Source organism: Ambystoma mexicanum, chromosome 10 (assembly GCF_040938575.1).
Source record: "Ambystoma mexicanum isolate Mex_15411 chromosome 10, UKY_AmexF1_1, whole genome shotgun sequence".
Taxonomy (NCBI): domain Eukaryota; kingdom Metazoa; phylum Chordata; class Amphibia; order Caudata; family Ambystomatidae; genus Ambystoma; species Ambystoma mexicanum.
The window spans coordinates 405,487,120-405,505,703 of record NC_090932.1 but is presented as its reverse complement, the minus strand read 5'-3'; the positions used below and the strand labels follow the sequence as shown (position 1 = coordinate 405,505,703).

The window sequence follows — 18,584 nt, the reverse complement described above, 5'->3', positions numbered from 1 at the left end:
ATCTAGCCTCCTATCTACCAATACTCCTCACAACTCCTACTCATGGGAGACTTTATTCTAGGTTTCAACAACCTTCAGGACAAACATGCCCTAACTACAGCTACCATCCTGGCTGAGCATGGCCTCACTCAAAAAGTTATTTCTCCTACTCACATTAAAGGGAGAACTCTTGACTGGGTTGCTGACCTCAACTGCTCCATCACCATCACTAAAATAACCCTACAACCACCACCTAATTAGCTTCTCTTCCTCAATAGAACCTCAAAAACCTAAAGTCCTAGATATGACTACCCCCCTTCCAACCAGAAGTAAAAAAGACATAACAACTGATAAACTACTACCTCTTATTCTCCCCTCACTCAACTCTCTTACCAGCAATTCAGACCCCAACCTATTGGTAGAGACCTTTTACAACACTATGACCAGGGCTCTCAACATCATTGCGCCAGTCAAACGCCGCAAAAGTAAACAGAAGGCCCACCTCAATTCCTGGTTCACTCCCCACCTTAAAGAATTAAGACTCCAAAAAAGAAAACTACAAGCCCTATGGCGACACTCCCCTACAGTTGAGAACAAAGTCCAGCTAACTAACTTCGCCAACATGTACAAAAAAGAAATTATCCACACAAAAAAAACACATGTAATGATAGAATCTCCAAAGCCAAATCCAACACCAAGGAGCTATTTACTAGCCTCCGGGAAATGGAGACTCCCATCCCACCTACTGACAATGTCCCCAAGGACAAGCAATGGTGCACGGGCATCCAAAATGTCCTCTCCAACAAAATAGCATCCCTCCAGACTAAAATAGCCAACAAAAAAGCAACCTTGCACTCCACTGAGTTGCATCCCACCCCAATGACCGAAACTACTGGAACCAACATACCTTTCAGATTCTCTAAAATGTTCATCCTGGAAACATAGAAAGTCATACTATCCCTGAAGCCCTCAAACTGCCAGGGCAACAGCTGCCCGGCACAAATAATCAAGGACGCAGCCAGGGACCTAGCACCGTTCATTTCAAAATTCATCAATGCCTCTTTCAAATCCGACAACATCCCAAATAACCTCAAATAATCTTGGGTTCTACCATTGCTGAAAAACAAACCCTAGAATCCTCAATCCGATGAACTATAGACCCATTACCATGGTCCCCTTCCTTCTGAAAATAATTGACAGACTAGCTTATCTTCAAATTCAGAACTACCTTGAAGCTAACCACCTATTAGTTTCCCGCCAATCCGGTTTCAGACCCCAGCACGCCACTGAAACAGCACTTATTGATTTGAAGACCCAAATTGACGAGCTTAAGGATAAAGGTAAAACAGCTATGCTACTCCTCCTCGACCTATCGGCATCCTTTGACCTGGTGGATCATGCAGTCTTATGCAAACACCTGGCCTCAGATGCCCATTTCTCTAATGATGCTATAGCCTGGCTCCAATCCTTCCTAGCTAACTGTATGATGAGAGTATTTTCCCCTTCAGCAACAGCAGACCCGTTCCAAACCACCTGTGGGGTCCCACAGGGATCATGTGTCTCACCTACAATGTATAATATTTTTACTAAGCCCTTATTCGACAAATTGGACAGACTGTCACTTACACCAATTATGCCGATGACACCCAGATCCTCATACCGCTTTCGGCAATTTTGACGAAGACACGGCCTTGGTAAACAAGATATACCTCCTCATTCAGGCATGGATGGCATCACACGGCCTCTGCCTGAATGATGACAAAACTGAGATCCTGATTCTGGCTCTGATGCCAACCTAAAAAAACTCATCCCCAGCTAAGCCGCATTTAACATTGACGGCAACACAATATAAGTAGTAACCGAGGTAAAAACGTTAGGTTTCTACCTCGACTCCACCCTCACCATAAAAGAACAAGTCAATGCCATGGCATCCTCGACTGCCTTTACAGGCAAACTCATTAGGGCCTGCGTCCCTTCCTATCTAAAGCCAACTGTATCACGCTAGCTAATGCATTAATAATGTTTAAACTAGACTACTGTAACTCCCTCTGCATAGGAGCCAATAAATATATATTAGACAAAATGCAAACACTACAAAAGAATGCCCTGAGAGCAGCCCTGAACATATCAACTAGGGAACATATCTCCAACATCAGAAGAGATCATCACTGGTTAATAATTTGCGACAGGATCCTCCTTAAAACTGTATCCCTCACCTTCAAACGCCTGATCAATGCGGCACCCCCTTATCTCTCTGAGCGAATGATCAGAAAAACATTCACCCGAATCACCAGATCATCTAACACACTTTGCCTAGAAATTCCTAGATTTAAACTAACCAAATCTGGTGGAGCTAGCTTCCCAGTTAAAGCAGCCCAACCCTGGAATGCACTTTCACCAGCCTTCAGATCCGAACAGCCTTACACCAGATTCAGACACAACATGCTTAACTGGCTACACTCAAATGATGTTTAACCACCCACTACCTTACCGCACATCAGTTATGTTATGTTATGTTAATTACACTTATAAGGCGCCAAAGCCCCTAGGCATCCAGGCGCCGAAAGATAGAGGTAGAAGACTAGCTGAGCTGGAATTAACCTATTTAAACAGTATTGTCTTCGACTGTTTACGAAACACAAGGTGATTCTCTGTCGTGCGCATCTGTGTCGGAAGAGATTTCCAGGCTTGTGCGCCTCAGACACAAAAGGCCCGACCTAAGCCACAAGACCTTTTTATCTGGGGCAAAACTAACATAGATACAACTGAGGAGAGTAAACCTCTTGTTGGTTGGTAGACATTGATTTTCTCCTTCAAATATGAGGGGGCATTTCCAAAAATACATTTATGACACATGCTAAGTATTTTAAATTGGATCCGAGCTGCCACTGGAAGCCAGGGAAGTTTTCTCCTGAAAGATAATTCTGACAGCTGCGTTTTGTATCTTCTGCAGCGGTTGGATGTCAGTTTTATTAGCTCCCCACAGCAGTGTGTTGCAATAGTCTATGCGAGGCAATATTACTGCTCTCACAAGTTTTATGCGGTTTTCTACTGAAATCAATGGGACTACTTGTCTCAAAACCTTTAGGTGATAGTTTGTATTAGTAGAGATGGCTGTGACATGTGCCTCGCTATCCAAGCTTTCCTCCATATAGGTACCCAAGGTCTTAACTTTCTTTACGGTTTTAATTTTAGCACCTTCTATCATGACACAATTGTAGTCTTGGCTTAGTTTGGATTGGGCATGCTGGGAGCCGAAAAGCATCAGCTCGCTTTTAACAGCATTCAAACAGAGCCAATTAGTTGACATCCATTGCTTTATGACTTTGTATGCTTCGGCTACTGTTTGCTGGTCAGCCTCATAATTCCCAGTTATGTTCAATACTAATTGGAAGTCATCTGCATAGTTGCAGAAAAATATTCCTAAGGATTCCAGCTCGATACATAAGGGAAGAATGTAAATATTGAACAACAGGGGAGAGAGACATGCTCCCTGGGGGACTCCACATGTGATGACCTGTGGCTCAGAAGCACAGTCACCCCAGTGGACACGAGATTGACGACCCTCCAAAAAAGATCTAAGCCAGGATATGGCATTTTTAGAGGGTCCACCGACCGTTGCCATTCTGTTGAGCAAATTCTTACGGTCTAGCAAGTCGAAGGCTGCCAATAGATCTAATAACATCAGCAGCCCCGACTTGCTATGTTCCAATTTATCCAACATAAATTCGAACATAGCAAGTTTGAAGATCCAATAAAGATGTCTCCGGTCCATGGAAGCTTCAAAAGCCTGATTGCTTCACATGTAATATGCCAGAGTTGAACACATGGGATTGTAGCTGGATGGTCGCTGCCTTATCTATAAGTTTAAGGAAAAATAGTGTATTTGTGATTGGTCTTAAATTAGTTGCGTCTGATGGATCCAGACCTGGTTTTTTTATCAAAGGAGTACCAGTGTACCAGTCTACCAGAACCATTATGTTTACTATACCAAATGATTTTACATGCGTGATGAAGTATATTATAGATGTATTGCATTCCTTTGAATCATCTACTGTACCTTTGTATGTACCCTATACCTGAATGTATCTACTGTACCTTTTCATATGTTGTAACTAAGCTTCGAGTCGCCTTATATCTGTTGTGCCCAGTTACCGAAGGGTTCAGGTGCATTACCAAATAAATAAACAAACAAACAAACAAACAGACAAACAAACAAACAAACAAACAAGGGAATGTGATACCTACTATGGATAGAGTTGAGACACTGGGGGCCTCATTACGACCCTGGCGCTCACGTAATGAAGGGTGCCGGTACGGGAGCGGCACCCTCCATTACGTGAGCGCTGATTACGAGGTTCCCTTTGCGGGACCTGGACCAGATGTCTGGTAAAACCAGACGTCTTTTCCCAGTCCCGCGAGGGGAAGGGGGAGGTAATAACGGGCCTTTTGTAATGTGCTCATTATTACCTCCCTCCCCATTCCCATTGAGCACTATGGGGGCTCCAATGGGAATGGGGAATGGTTCCTTCAAGGAGGAATTTCTGGGTCCTCCAATGTTGGAATGACCCGGTTATTCCTCATTGAAGGAACCCGGTAATGGAGCCCGGTTTGGAGGCAGCCATGGTGCTAATAGCACCATGGCTGCCTCCAAATTCGTAAAGAGGCCCAGGGAGTTGTTTTTGAGCCCTCATTGAACATCAATGCCAACATCGAGAGTGTTGTGAATAAGGTGCAATACACACTACGTCTTCTAAGGCTTGTTAAGCCTGGTTTCAGAATCTAACTGTGCCACTTTGGTACGGGCTCTTGTGATGCCTTGGTTGGACTATTGCAATGTTCTGATGTTGGGATCTGGTAACAATATTCTCAGACGACTCCAAGTCCTTCAAAATGATGCTGTACGCATCGTTGAGAATATTCCAAGACATGAGCCCATCTCTGTACACAGGAGAACCCTTTACTGGCTCCCTGTGGAGGCTTGCATACAGTTTAAGGCTTTGACATTGGTGCATAAATGTATAAATGGGCAAGCCCCTAGCTATCTTAAAGAAACTGGGAAAATGTGCACTCCGACCAGGTTCACTAGATCTAGTGAAGGAATCTGCATCTCAGTTCCACGGAGTAAGAGGGTTAGAGGACTTTGCAGGTCCTTTATTGCTCAGGTTGCACCTCTATGGAATAAGCTTCCACTGTCTCTCCGCGGCGAAACTAACTTTCAGAAATTTTGGAAGGGAGTTTAGACCATGGTCTTCGGTTGATTCTTCTTTGGGAGCTCTCGCTCTGATTTCCATTTTCTGTTCTTTCTCTTCTTGCGCCCTGATGCCTGCGTGCTGTCGGCGCACTACAAGTGCAAATAACAATAACTGTGCTGTTTTGCCACCACAGAACTGCACCTGAGGAAGCAGATTGCAGCCTTCACTCACATAGAAGGTGCCTGTGTGGTCTGCTGCCATGAGTGAAGCAGGAGATGCCGACCAAGACGCTGCAGGGGCCAGCAAGCTATAAGGGCACCCCGCCATCTGGGTACACTGGTCCCGATGTCTGAATTTGATAACTCAAGTAATCCCTCGAAGCTGGGGCCAAAGGGGCTGCTCTGGGTCGAGAAGCTTGATATGTACTTTAAAGCAACCGGCGAGACAGACGACAAAGCCAAAGTTGCAACCCTTATTTACTCAGCTGGATCGGAAGTACATAGAATATTCAAGTCCCTCGCTCCCGCCACTGACTCATAAAAGGCTGCAAAGGCTTGCTGCAAAGAACACTTCATGACACTAGCAAACCAGGACTTTGAGAGGTTTGTCATGTGCCGTGAGAAATAGAGATAAGAGGAATCCCTTGACCAGTTCTATGGCAGGCTTTGTCACCTAGCAAGCACATGCAGTTGGGAGAATGAGGGCAGTATGGTAAGAAACCAGCTGGTACAGGGGTGCAGCTCAGGAAAGCTGCGTGGGCAGGTCTTCCATGAGCCTGGGCTGGCGCTGGCTCCTATTCTGGAGATGGGGAGGTCATATGGACGCCACAATCAGATCACTAAAAGTGGAGGACGCATGTGTGATAGGGCGACCACCAAATGCTGGCCCATCGAGACTAAGATGGCCCCAAAGAAAGTCCGAGACACCGCAGCTGTGCCCCAAATGTGGCTACAACCTTCCACATGGAGGGGAATGCCCAGCACAGGGGAGAGTGTGAGGATGCTTTGGAGCAGCTGAACACTTCACAAGGATGTGCAGAGACCCCACTCAAATCACCATTACCAGAGGGCGTAGTAGAATGCCCAGTGGCACGCAGCAGTGATCGAAACAGGTGACAAATGTGGAACAAGAGATACCGGGTCTGGACCTGGCGGAAAAAGAGGAAGAGGAGGAAGAGCTTTTCTTTATCTCGAGTATTGACTCTCTCAAAAAGAGGAGGAGACAACCTATGTGCAAGATGGCCGTAAGTGGAGCAATGACACATGTGCTTGTGGACACTGGTGCATCCGTGTGCGTGCTAGCGAACCGCAACTATGAGGCATTACCAGGGCCCCCAACACAAGCGAAAGCACAAGCCAAATAAATCTCATTTGGGTGGACTCAACCATTGCCCCTCCGAGGTGCGTTTGTGACCAAAGTTGCCCATGAAGGAAAAGAAATCAGAGTGAAATTCTTTGTCATGGACATTAGCACGCACTCCCTATTAAGCTCTGCAGCAGCAGAGGCCCCAGGCATTGTGCACTTTGGCCTCACAATATACGCCAAAGATATCAATGAGACTCTGGAGAGGTTTGCCACAGTATTTCAAGGTGTCAGGAAACTCAAGGGCGAACCCATTAAACTGCACATAGATGAGACCGTAAACCCAACGGTACTGAAGCATCAATGAATACCATTTCACCTGAGGCAACAGGTGGAAAAGGAACTACAAAACCTGGTCAACATGGACATCATAGAAGGTGGAGGGCCCCATCCCATGGGTGTCCCCCATTGTGGTGGCTGTCAAGCTACCCAGATCCGTCTGTATTCTGTGTAAATAGGAGGCTCCCCAACCTTGCAAACAAGCGTGAGAGACAGACCATGCCTACCCTAGATGATGTGGTGGGAGAACTGCAAGGGTCGATAGTATTTTCAAAACTAGACCTGTGGTCCGGGTACCATCAGCTGGAGCTACACCCGGACTTGTGTTACATCACAACCTTCACGACCCACCACGGGTTGTACCAGTACAAACACGTAAGCTTCAGAGTCTCCTCTGCAGCTGAAGGTTTTCAAAACGTCATCCGGGGGCTTTGGCCGACCTTGAAGGAGTGATCAACCTCAGAGACGACATCTTGGTCTATGCCACGTCAGAAACTGAACACATGGTTCGCCTTGATAAAGCGCTGGAAAGAATTCAGCACCTTGGACTTGCTCTGAACTGTGAAAAGTGCGAGTTCCTAACGGACAGCATTGAGTTCTTTGCTTTTGTCTTTCACGCAAAAAAGGTATCTCCCCAGACCCGCGAAAGGTCAGAGACATCCAGGAGGCGAAACCACCAGAGAAGGTGTCGGAGGTGAGAAGCTTCTTAGGGAAGGTGACCTACTGCGGTAACTTCATACCCAATCTGGTGACCCTCATGGAACCCCTACGGATCCTGATAAGGAAAGACAAGGCCTGGGTGTGGTCTGACAATGAACAAAAAGCCTTCAATACCATCAAAAAGGCACTCACAGTGGAGAAATCAATGGCTTTCTTTGACCCTTGAGGAAGTGGCAGAGGACTTGAAAGAGGATGAGTGCTTTCAAGTAATCCAGGAGGCCATGGTCAGTGGTGAGTGGAGAACTTTAATATCCAATACCGCTCGCAGAAACCACGAGATGCAGAAAGATCTGGAACAGCTGTGGCGAGTTTAGCATGAACTGTCAGCAACGGATGACGGATTACTACTACGGGGCCACTAGATAGTGGTAGTGCAAAAACCAAATCGAGACTACGACCAAAGATGTGGTACCCGGGCTTGGAAGCAAAAGTAGATGGCCACGCTGCCAAGTGTATTTGGTGCAAAGAGACCACCCCAGCCAACAGAGAGATGAGAATTTAATCCATGCTCAGGAGTGACGAACCATGGGAGTTGTCCACGTTGACTTGGGTCCACAGGAAGAGGGGTGTATATTCTTGTGATGATAGACTAGTGGTCAGGGTACCCAGAGGTCGAGCTGGTAGGGTCCACCTCATGTGAGCAGATCATATAGGTCATGGAGATCATATTTGCTACACATGGCTTCCCCATAATTATCTGCTTGTACAATGGACCGCTGTTTCATGGGGGAAACTTTTCAGAATTCATGGTGGACTGTGGCATTGCACACAGGAGGGTGACACCATGGTGGCCTCTGGCCAATAGATCGACTGAATGCTTCATGTGGACGTTAAATAAAGTGTTTGCATAGCCCAAGGCCAGGGAAACAAGCTGAGGAGAACTCTTTACCAGTTTCTAAGAGAGAACAGAACCACCCCTCAGCAATCTAGGGGGGTGCCGGAAGCTGAAGCACTCTTCAGGAGATGCCCAAGGGGTCTTCTCCCCGAAGTGGAAGGTCGGCCGCCAGGCACCGTTGATGACAACAAGATGTCAGAAGACTGAGCAGCTCACAATTAGGGAGATAACATCCGACGACATCTTAAACCAACGGACATCAAGGTGGGTGACACTGTCCTGGTATGAAATTGTCACCCCGAAGGGAAGCTGTCCCTCACTTACGAGCCCTCTCCCATGGGAGTTGTTCCATGGGAGAGGGCTCAATGGTGACTGCCACTGACCAGAGAGGAACTGTGACTAGGAACTTTCGTTTTTTTCAAAAGTTGGTAGGGGGACCGAAGCTGAGAGATCGACGGGTAGAAGTTTCCCTGGCCCGAACCACCAGCATGGATAAAACCCCTGAAGAGAGTGCGGGAGAGGCAGAAGCCACGCCAGGCGAAGTGGAAGGAGAGGCCAGGGAAGCACCAGCAGGAGAGAGTTACCCCCACAGAGAGAGCAGGAAATGCCCAGTGTGATTCAGAGATGGGCGAACAGATCTGAATGGACTGAGTCCCCCACTATTGCCCACGTTGAGCCTACCATTGTTTGGTACGTTACCATGTTAAAGTCTATCATGTTGACAATGATTGTTGCTGAAAAGCCCTGTTTACTTTTTGTTATAAAAATGGAGGAATGTGATAGTGGCACATGGTGTGACAGCAGACGTTCTGCCATAGCACAAATGCAAAGAGTCCTCTGTCTGTGTGTGTCTTCTTTAAGGTATTGGGTGAAGGACTTACCATGTGAATTTCCGGGGGTAATCACAGAGACCAGCAAGGCAAAAACAGGCACGTTGTTCATCACCTTTCCTATCCACTCCCCACACATATCAACAGCTGTAAACAAAAATGCCATCCATCCATCACAGTGATCAATAGCACAAAACACAACAAAATATAATTCTAGAAAGATAAAATATGAACATGTTGATGTCTAAATAAGATCCACTCGTTTCTTGGGATCATCACAGAAAGAGCAGAAGATACAAATGGGGGTAGGGCAGTAGGTGAAGGGCAGAGAGGTGAATATATTGCTGCCGGAGAGAAGGAAAGAGCACCTCTTTTTAAGACACTTGTGTATGTATCTTCTGTACTGTAAACACTATTTAAAAAAAAAATACATGTACCATTTTAAATTTGGTATTTTCTTCTGAAAATGTAAATACTGCTTACATTTCTTCTATTAACCTGCTAGAGCCACATTAATGCAGGGCGCTTTGAAACACTGTTGTTGTATAAGTGCCTGATAAATATCCAATAAATAATTAAATTAATATGAGAGTGGTTATCATTAAGTGCGATGAAGAGCCCATGAGGGGGACATACTAAATCTCAAAGTTCAAAAGAAAGTTTGGCAGAAGAAGACAAAAGAGGTTGTGGCGCACTGACAAATGAATACGATGGTTGACGGGCAGCAAATGGGAACAGTGTGTGAACACCCTGCCTAAAGTGTGCACATAAATTGAATATGAAGAGGGTTGATTTGCTCCCAAAGATTGCGCACACAACCAAAAATTAGAGTGCTCTATTGGTCATAATTTAATGAAAATCAAAGACAGCTGACACGTGTACCGAGCAACAAGCTCTTTTTCCAGGCTGCGAGGATGTTAAAAATATTTTGTACATTTTTGACAAGGATATATTGGGATTGCCAACAATTAGGCATTAGCCAGATCCAAAAAACACATAGGGCAAACATAGAGGTTACATGTTATATGGGCATCACAACATTTCCCAACACAGTTTGTCAATTTAGTTTGCACTCCAGTATGTTGACATATCATGGCTGTAGTGTAATAAACATAAAAAGATATATAGCCAATTGTTCATTCATGTTCATCGAGACGTTGAATCAGTGCCATGTGAAAAAAAGAAGAGAACAAAATATATACAATAAGATCAGTAATGGGAACGGTCCCGCGAGTACAAAACTCGTAACCATTATGTCCATTTGCTCACAATTTGTAAAATGTAATTTTACGTGAGAAGGCTTGACACTAGTTCTGGTTTTTTATGTTTCTTTTGAATAAGATAATTATTTGAAAAAGCCCTCATAAGTGGCTTCTAAATAGTTGCCAAATTAAGTTACTTGTACATATTAGGGCTGGTTGCAAGAATTTAAGTATATCTGGTCTTACCTTTATATATGATAGATATCCAACAGAATTATAGTTGCGGCTCCGCTGGAAACTGAAAAATTGCTCAGTAAGCCGCATTGCTTAAATTAAAATTTGTGTCAACCGTAAGCAAAAGTCAAAAAGTTGTAATGTATAAAAAATTGTAATGTATAAAAATGAAATTCACATACCTGTATAGATGCATGTGCGTATTCAAACTGGGGTTTTCAGGCAGGACATACGTGATGAAATTAAAGAAAATGAGGCAAACCCGCGACACGGGGTAGAAGGTGAGACAAAGAGGAAAATATCTAATTAGTAATGGTAATTAACACTCGCATCTGCGAGACGGTCACATGCACTTACCCCCAGGAAAGTGTCCATAGAGGGTCGACGCGAAAGACCTGCACTTACCGGCGTTTCCGCCCGTACTGATGAACTGGAGCCTTGCGCGTGACCGCTAAGCTTCGTATTTACAATGAAGCAGGCGCCGTGTGAGCAACTAGAGCTCTCACGTTAATTCACAGTGGCCATGTTGGGAGTGAGACCGAGGCATATTCAATGTGCGTGATTGTGCGAATAAATTAAAATTGCGGGAATGACAACAGAAATACAATTAATAATATGAGGCAGTGCTCGCACAAATTGTAAATAATGTAGGGTAAATTAAAGTGAGAATATGCTCCGCAATCAGATTGAGCCTAATTTATATATTAAAAGTGAAATTATTTGCCAACTAGTTGAGTCCTATATAACGCAGGCAGTCAACAGAAGTAATGTTTAATTAACTACCTATTGGTTGGAGAACAATTAACAGGAAAGAGGCATAATTGAAAGGCCCGCTCCATAGTTCTGTTACCAGAATGCATGTGATGCAAGGAAAATTGAACTGTTACAGAGCAAAAGCAAAAGTTGAAGTGTAATGAAGCATAGTTAGCAGTCCCTATGTCCCCCAATACTCAACGTCGCGTGCATGCGGTCCAATTAAAATTGAATAGTCAATATTCGGGCCATGGAACAAAAAGCGGTTACAGGTGTTGACTACACCAGACAGTTCCCATCACCATCATACATATATTAATATGTATGGAGCCCCATACTGGTCTAGTGCAATGGATATGCAGAGACTTCAAAGAAACACAGATAGTCCATGATCACTGTTGAGGCCATTGGATACAGTTTGATATTAACAAATTAGTTGTGCTTCCGATTGTCTCAATTTGAGGTTGAGATTGCCTCCACGTTGTGGTAGGGATACTTTTGCCATACCCACGAATTTGATCTGTGACTTTTTATCAAGCTGATGAGATTTATGCCAGTGCATGGCAAGTGGGTATTTAGAATCATGATTTGAAATGGTGGATAGATGTTCTCGTATTCTCATTTTTAGAGGCCTGATAGTGCTACCAATCTAGTACTTTCCACAAATACACAAGATACAGTAAACTTCCAGTTAATGAAAGAATTCACTTTGAACATGCCAAGTTTGCCAAAATCAATACGTGAAGTTTCGAATGCGTGACAGGACATTGAGCGTCTTCCACATTTGTGGAAGACATGGCTGGAACTCTGACTAAGCCAAGTTGTGGCAGGTGGACGGTTGGACGTGAACGAAGGGGACAAAATGTTTTTGAGATTACTTGCTTTACTGTAAATTAAATTTGGGAATTGATGCAACCATGGTGAAATCTCATGATCTAAGTGTAATAAGTGCCAGTGGCGTCAAACAATTTTATACAAATTCGAGCTATCTGTGTTGTACCTCGTGATAAATTTCAATTTGTTCATATGAATAGAGTTTTGTCTAATTTTAGGGAGGAGTAGGTCTACCCTCTTCATGTTCTGTGCAGGTTGTTGCGCTTTAATTACTATACTTTCTATAGTAATTAAAGCGCAACAAACTGTACAGAACATGAAGAGGGTGGACCTACTCACCCCTAAAATTAGACAAAACTCTATAGTAATTAAAGCATAACAAACTGCACAGAACATGAAGAGGGTGGACCCAGGGGGAGCTAAGGGTGGTGAGTAATCATAGCACTTACCAGTGGCCCAAAGTTCATCCAACCCGTTTTTACACACAACGGATCACTAGAGGTCCTTGCATTGGTGGCTCTTGCTTCCTAAAGCCGTCTGAAAGTTGGGGACAGCTTTTTCCTCCGCAGCTGATCCTCCTCTGACTCTCTGAACCAATTTCCACACTCCAGAATCTCTAATTTTTCTATCTCATTGAACATTGTCCTTTGCAAGCTTTACACATCAATGAGCGCTTTTACGCCCAAACTTGACACTCAGGACAAGACTCCAATCTTCGTAGGACTCAACTTTTTAAGTTTGGGAAACTGATCCCTGGAGGTGGCCAATGTATTAAAGTTTGTTTGTTTTCTCTCCCAACAGGTTTTGGCAGGTAACCACACTTCACTGCATTGACTGAAAAGTGATTGTACATACATTTTACATAGTGTGTGTTTAAGTACTGCTATTACTGTGTTTTACATTATTCACTTGTGTTTGTTCTGGGCCTAATAAAGTGTATATTATTGATATACTACTGCCTAAGGGAAATTCTTGTCATCCTAATGTGTGTGCTCATCCAAGACCTCAGATCACCCCCACTACTCCTGCAACTTAGCCTTGACTGCTCTCCAAGCTACCTTGAATTGCCCTGGCTAACCTTGCAGAAGTGTCCCCAATTTCAGTAACAAGAGTGACCTCCTAAACATCTGTTCACCAGAGGAAAGTTTAGAAATTAATTCTAACAATATTAAGGTCAGGCTATGACAACCATGCAAGATGCTCATTGACAATGGGCGTATGCGTGCTTGTTAGCAAAATACTGGCAGAAACACACATGTAATAGTTTCCTGCTCGTTCAATGAAAATCTTTAGTTAGGTAACACACGCTAGGATGAGCATCACAATGTCCAGCATTTCAATGCCACAGTGATATTTTCATGAATACATGAATCCACATTTAACCATAATCCTCAACTTTAAACACGTTCAACATGAAGATTCTTATCTGCAGCAGTGCATTTTTGACCAATTTCCTTACGTCACCATGTCAGCAATGTGCTTCATCAAGCTTTTTCTCCACATATGGATGCTAATTTACATCGGCGCACGGTTTCTCCATTCAGCCTTGAATCATCCTTTAAGAAAAGTAACTTTGCTTTCCAACTGCTATAACACCTCAAATCCTCCCCCACCCCCCACAACTCACTTACAGGATCCAAACTGCCTAGAGGTCATCCAAGTGGCAGAACACCACCATAATAGACCCAATAACACAACAACCATTCTTCATTGCCAAAAAGAACATGAAAGCATTTCAAAGACGCCTCGAAGACTGAACTCCTTCCAAGAAAGAAAAACAACGTGTAACTTCAGACCCGACTTATGGCCTTGTGATATCCTCTGGCCCCAGAGACATGAGCAGCTCAGCTTACCGCACTTGTGTTACAGGTCCTATAGAGAGCTGCTGTCCTCTTACAGATCTAAACAAAGCAACCGTGTCTTTTGCTATCAGTTAGTGTCACTGCGTGTGCATTGTCTTTGGAATGTTACTCTATCTGGTTCTTTTGCTGTCAATGTCTGGCTTATGTACCGTGAAACTAAATTGTGCACGCCCCATCTCCCGTGTCCCTGCACGTACATTTTAGTACCCCTCACCCATGCTTTGGCGATTGTAAGTGATTCTCTGTGAGTTGGCACATTCAAAAGCTACTAAACAAAAACTAAACGAGTACAGAGATCACTGAGTTTTACTGAGAAATATAAGGCTATTTTCTTCTCACTTTTATTCATGTGTCAAATTTGTTCCGAAAGGGATTTTGCCCAAAAGATTTTTTTTTTTTTTCCCGTGAAGGAACATTGGTGTCCAGACAATCTCACAAAGCATTTAAGTCGGTAAACACTCAAAATGACTATTTGTGAAAGGCACATCTTCCAACGTGGTATGTTGGTCAAACTGTGAGCAAATTTACATGAAACGGTGGAGGTGGAATGGTTCTATGTACTTAGATTGCCAGGCTTCTTTTTTGTAGATTTTTTTGGCGAACATTTTCAGCCGAAAAAAATGAATCAATTTTTTTTCATATATTTGGGGGTCGCCCTCCCAAGCCCACCTTCCCTATTTTGTAGTCCCTATACCCCACACCCCCAATCCCTTATATGCCCTTACCACCACCCCATTTATTTTTCGATTAGTTTTTCGGCCTAAAATGTTCAGCAAAAAACGCAGCGAAAAAAAGCCTGGTGATGTAATAACGTCTTACTGGTGGAATTATCTATTTTGGCAATACTTTAACAATACATTGAATAAATAATTATAATTCATGCTGGTAGAGTGCATGTTCCTAAGCAAACAATCACATTTCTAGCTCTTAGTTTACTTACTTTTCGGGATATTCGGATTTTGGTAGGATACCCAGGGACCTGGACCGCATCGGGCATAAGGGCAGGAGAGGGGAGGTTACCGGTGCAGACTCTGATTCTGTTGAAATGGGAGAACAGGCACACTGATTGACCTTAGACTGCAGTGTGGCCAGAGGTCATGAACATCGATTGCAGAGTCATTAGAACAGTGTGTAAACTCAAATGTATATATTAGATTGTATCCTTATGCAAATGAGAACAGCACCATATTGTTTTGGTACAATATCACTTAGATTAACAGTGAAGATAACAGCAGGAATGGCAATATTGTGCAAATGATGAGCATGAATGATGGCTTAAAGATTGCTATTGCTTTTAAAATATTATTGCAAAGTACAAAGATGACCCATGGCCCCATAAAATGGTCTCAATGCTAAGAGGTGAATACTCATTCAAAGCCCATTTTAAGGCACAAACATAAAACAGGGACATAGAATTGGAAACTGTTAATGATCATAAATGAAACATGAAGCATCTTTATATCTTCATTAAAAAGGTGGGTATCCGCAGAAATAATCGAGTACAAAAATACCTAATGAGAAATGACCAAATTTATTTGATGGAATTTGTTAGGTATTTTTGTACATTTCAAATAAATTATAGATGTCGGGTGGAGTAAGGGTATAGGTGAAGGTAGGAGGGAGTGTGGGGCGGGGAGGCGTCCCCCCGCATCATTAAAAAAGAATCGTCCAAAAATACATCTTTTTCATTAGGTATTTTTTCCAGTCAATTCATGGTAATAATAGAAATATATCAACTTAACTGACTTCAGATCGTAATATTTGCTTTGAAACTAGCAATAGACCTTAAGTGGATACATTGAAATAACAACTTATTCGGAAATGCTGCTTTTGAAATGTCGATGTTTTCAAAAATCCCTCATGAAACAGGACGTTTAACAAGTTGCTTGTTTTGATAGTTGATTTGCATTTCAGTGATTAAATCCTGCTCTTTTTTAAACGCACCCATACTCCTCAAGGCCTAATACATAATTCACATTTTATTAAATTGCTTTCAGAAGAATGGTCAATACAACAACGGTCTGAAATAAAATGCTAAGCACATACATTTTTTAATAGAATAATTTGTTAAACTTTTAATATGATGGCATGTTTGTAATTCAGTTCAGTTCCTAGTGGACAACATGTTCAAAATGAAGCTCCACGCTGTGCAATATATTTGAACAACTTGCTACACGTTTTAACCTATTGACTTCTTAATGAATGACTAATGGGCCAAACTAAGTATAAAAATGCCCATCTGAATAAAGAAAAACACCTATCAAGAAGGCAGGGTCAGCCAGAGAGGTTGTTCTGCAGGCGCACGTAGAGGAGTGGCCCTGCAACGGAATTAGGACAGATAAAACAGTTTGAGTACTAACTTCTGTTTAGCTGTGTCTGTAAAAGAAAGTAGGGAGAAATGCTGACTGTTTATTCTGGAAGCTTAATTCTGTTGTTGGAATGTGTATTCCTCATAACTGTATTCGTGCTGAGACATATGCAAATGTAATATGCAATCAAAACCCAAATAAAGATAGGGAATACTAGGAGTACAGGGAATACTATGAATACCAGCTACAGGGCTCAACAAAAGAACAGGGCGGAAACCATGGAGCATTTGCAGGGGGAAGGTTTGGCCCTCCCCCTTCTGGAGATGCGTCATGTTCTCCCCCTGTCAGATCCCGACCAAATATGAAAAGGGGGGGGGGCTGCATCTGTGGGCTGTCTAGACGCAGGGAACACAGGTCTCTGCGTATTTTGGGCGGTGAGCATAGGAAAATGTGTGGGAATTAGCCCCACACATTCCCAAAGGTTGATCAACCATCATTCAATTTTATTGAAAATTAAAAAAAAAAACAGGTAAGCGCACATCCACCTTCCAGATGGTCAATGTCCTCACACCCCTGGGGCGTTGAGGTGATCAAAAAGGGGTTTGGTGTATGTGTTGTAGAGTGCTGGGGAGATTCAAGAGCCTTGAGGTACGCAATATGGAACAGGGATGGGATCTGCATAGTGGTCACCTATGAAGACTTTGGAGGTGCTAATACTCAGGAAGGATTTCATCCAGTGAACTGCCTGGTGGGAAAAGTGAAAGTTTGTGAGGAGGTGTTGGCAGAGGACATCATGGCCTGCAAGGTCAAATGCAGCTGACAGGTCAAGTAGGAGTAGAATGGCCAAGTTGTCTGAATCAAGTGTATGGTCGAGTTGGATATTTAAGTCCAAGAGAGCTGTTTATGTTCTGTGTTTTGGTCTGAATCCGGATTGTCTTGTGCCTAGAAGCTGATGTTGTTCATGTTAGATTTGAATTTGGGAATAGGCCATGCGGTCAAGGATTTTGAGGAGGAAGGGGACAGTGGGGGTGGGTCAGTAGTTGGAAGGAAGGGTGGGATCGAGGGATTGTTTGTTGATAAGGGAGGAGACCCATGCTGTTTTGAGGCATGTGGGGACATTGTTGGAGGTGAAAGAGGCATTTACAAAATTGGCAAGTGACAGGGTAAATGTGGTTGCAGAGAATTTGACAATGTGGGCAGGGCATGCATCACTTTTGCAGTTGGATGGTTTTAGGTGCTGGACAGTGGTGGTGAGACTGTGGTCCCGTTGCAAATCGGTGACTCAGTGATAGCTTTTTGTAGATGTGTATAACAGAAATGTCAAAGGGTGAGATGCCCATCACACAATTTATGCAATTGCAAGGATCAGAGAGGATATGGTATTCTGGGAATTTGGGGATTTGGCAGAAGTGGAACAATGTATTTATTTATTGAGCATTTGTTAGGCGCCTATAAAACAACATAGTGTTTCCAGGCAGCACAAGGTAGAGGGGGAGGGAACAAGGGGAGTAAATAGACACAGCAAAGAAAGTAAATATACAATCGTGGTCCTACTATGCCTTGTGACATTGGGACGTGCAAGTGCAATGAAAATAGGTGCGGGAGATAGGGGATGAAGGGGGAGAGAAGGAGCAAGGTATGGGCAAGTGCTGGTGAGAGGCCTGGAGCGAAGTGCTGAGGGGTGCCAGGGGAGAAAGACACTTGTTAAGTGCAAGGGCAGAGGAATCACAATGGTGGGATGCACAGTCGCCAGGTAGGAGTCCCACAAGGGCAGTGCTGGGAGGCTGTGGGTGCTGGTGTCAACTGAGTAGGGGCCTGGTAACCTGTGAGATGCATGAAGGTCCAAGCCGCCAGTCTCAGCAGGGTGATTTGCAGGGAAGGGAAATAGAGAAAGAGGTAGAGAAAAGCAGAGTTTTGAGAAGTTCAGGAACTTAAGAATGTCCGGCTCAAGTCTGAGAGGGAAAGGGAGACTGTTCCAAAGAGAGGCACCAGCTGAAGAGCGAGACCTGCCCCCCACTCTCTGCTTGGAGAATCGTTTGACAAGCAGAGGGTTAGAGTTAGAGAAGCGGAGGCCTCTAGCAGAGAAGTATTTCAGGAGAGAAAATTGGATATAGCGTGGTCTCAGACCCCAGAAAGCCTTGTGTATGATGCAGAGGGTCTTGAATTTGATCCTGGCAGCAACCAGGAGCC

At 43.8% G+C, this 18,584-nt stretch overlaps 1 protein-coding gene across 1 annotated transcript in view; it reads right to left on the bottom strand.

The window, feature by feature from the left end:
• The window catches only part of LOC138491456 (calcium-activated potassium channel subunit alpha-1-like), a 1,832,603-nt gene that overhangs the window by 635,568 nt on the left and 1,178,451 nt on the right, over positions 1–18,584 (bottom strand). Inside the window, exon 19 of the mRNA XM_069617974.1 lies at positions 15,026–15,122. Within this exon, the coding sequence (XP_069474075.1) occupies positions 15,026–15,122 (97 nt within the window). The remainder of the gene's footprint in view (positions 1–15,025; positions 15,123–18,584) is intronic.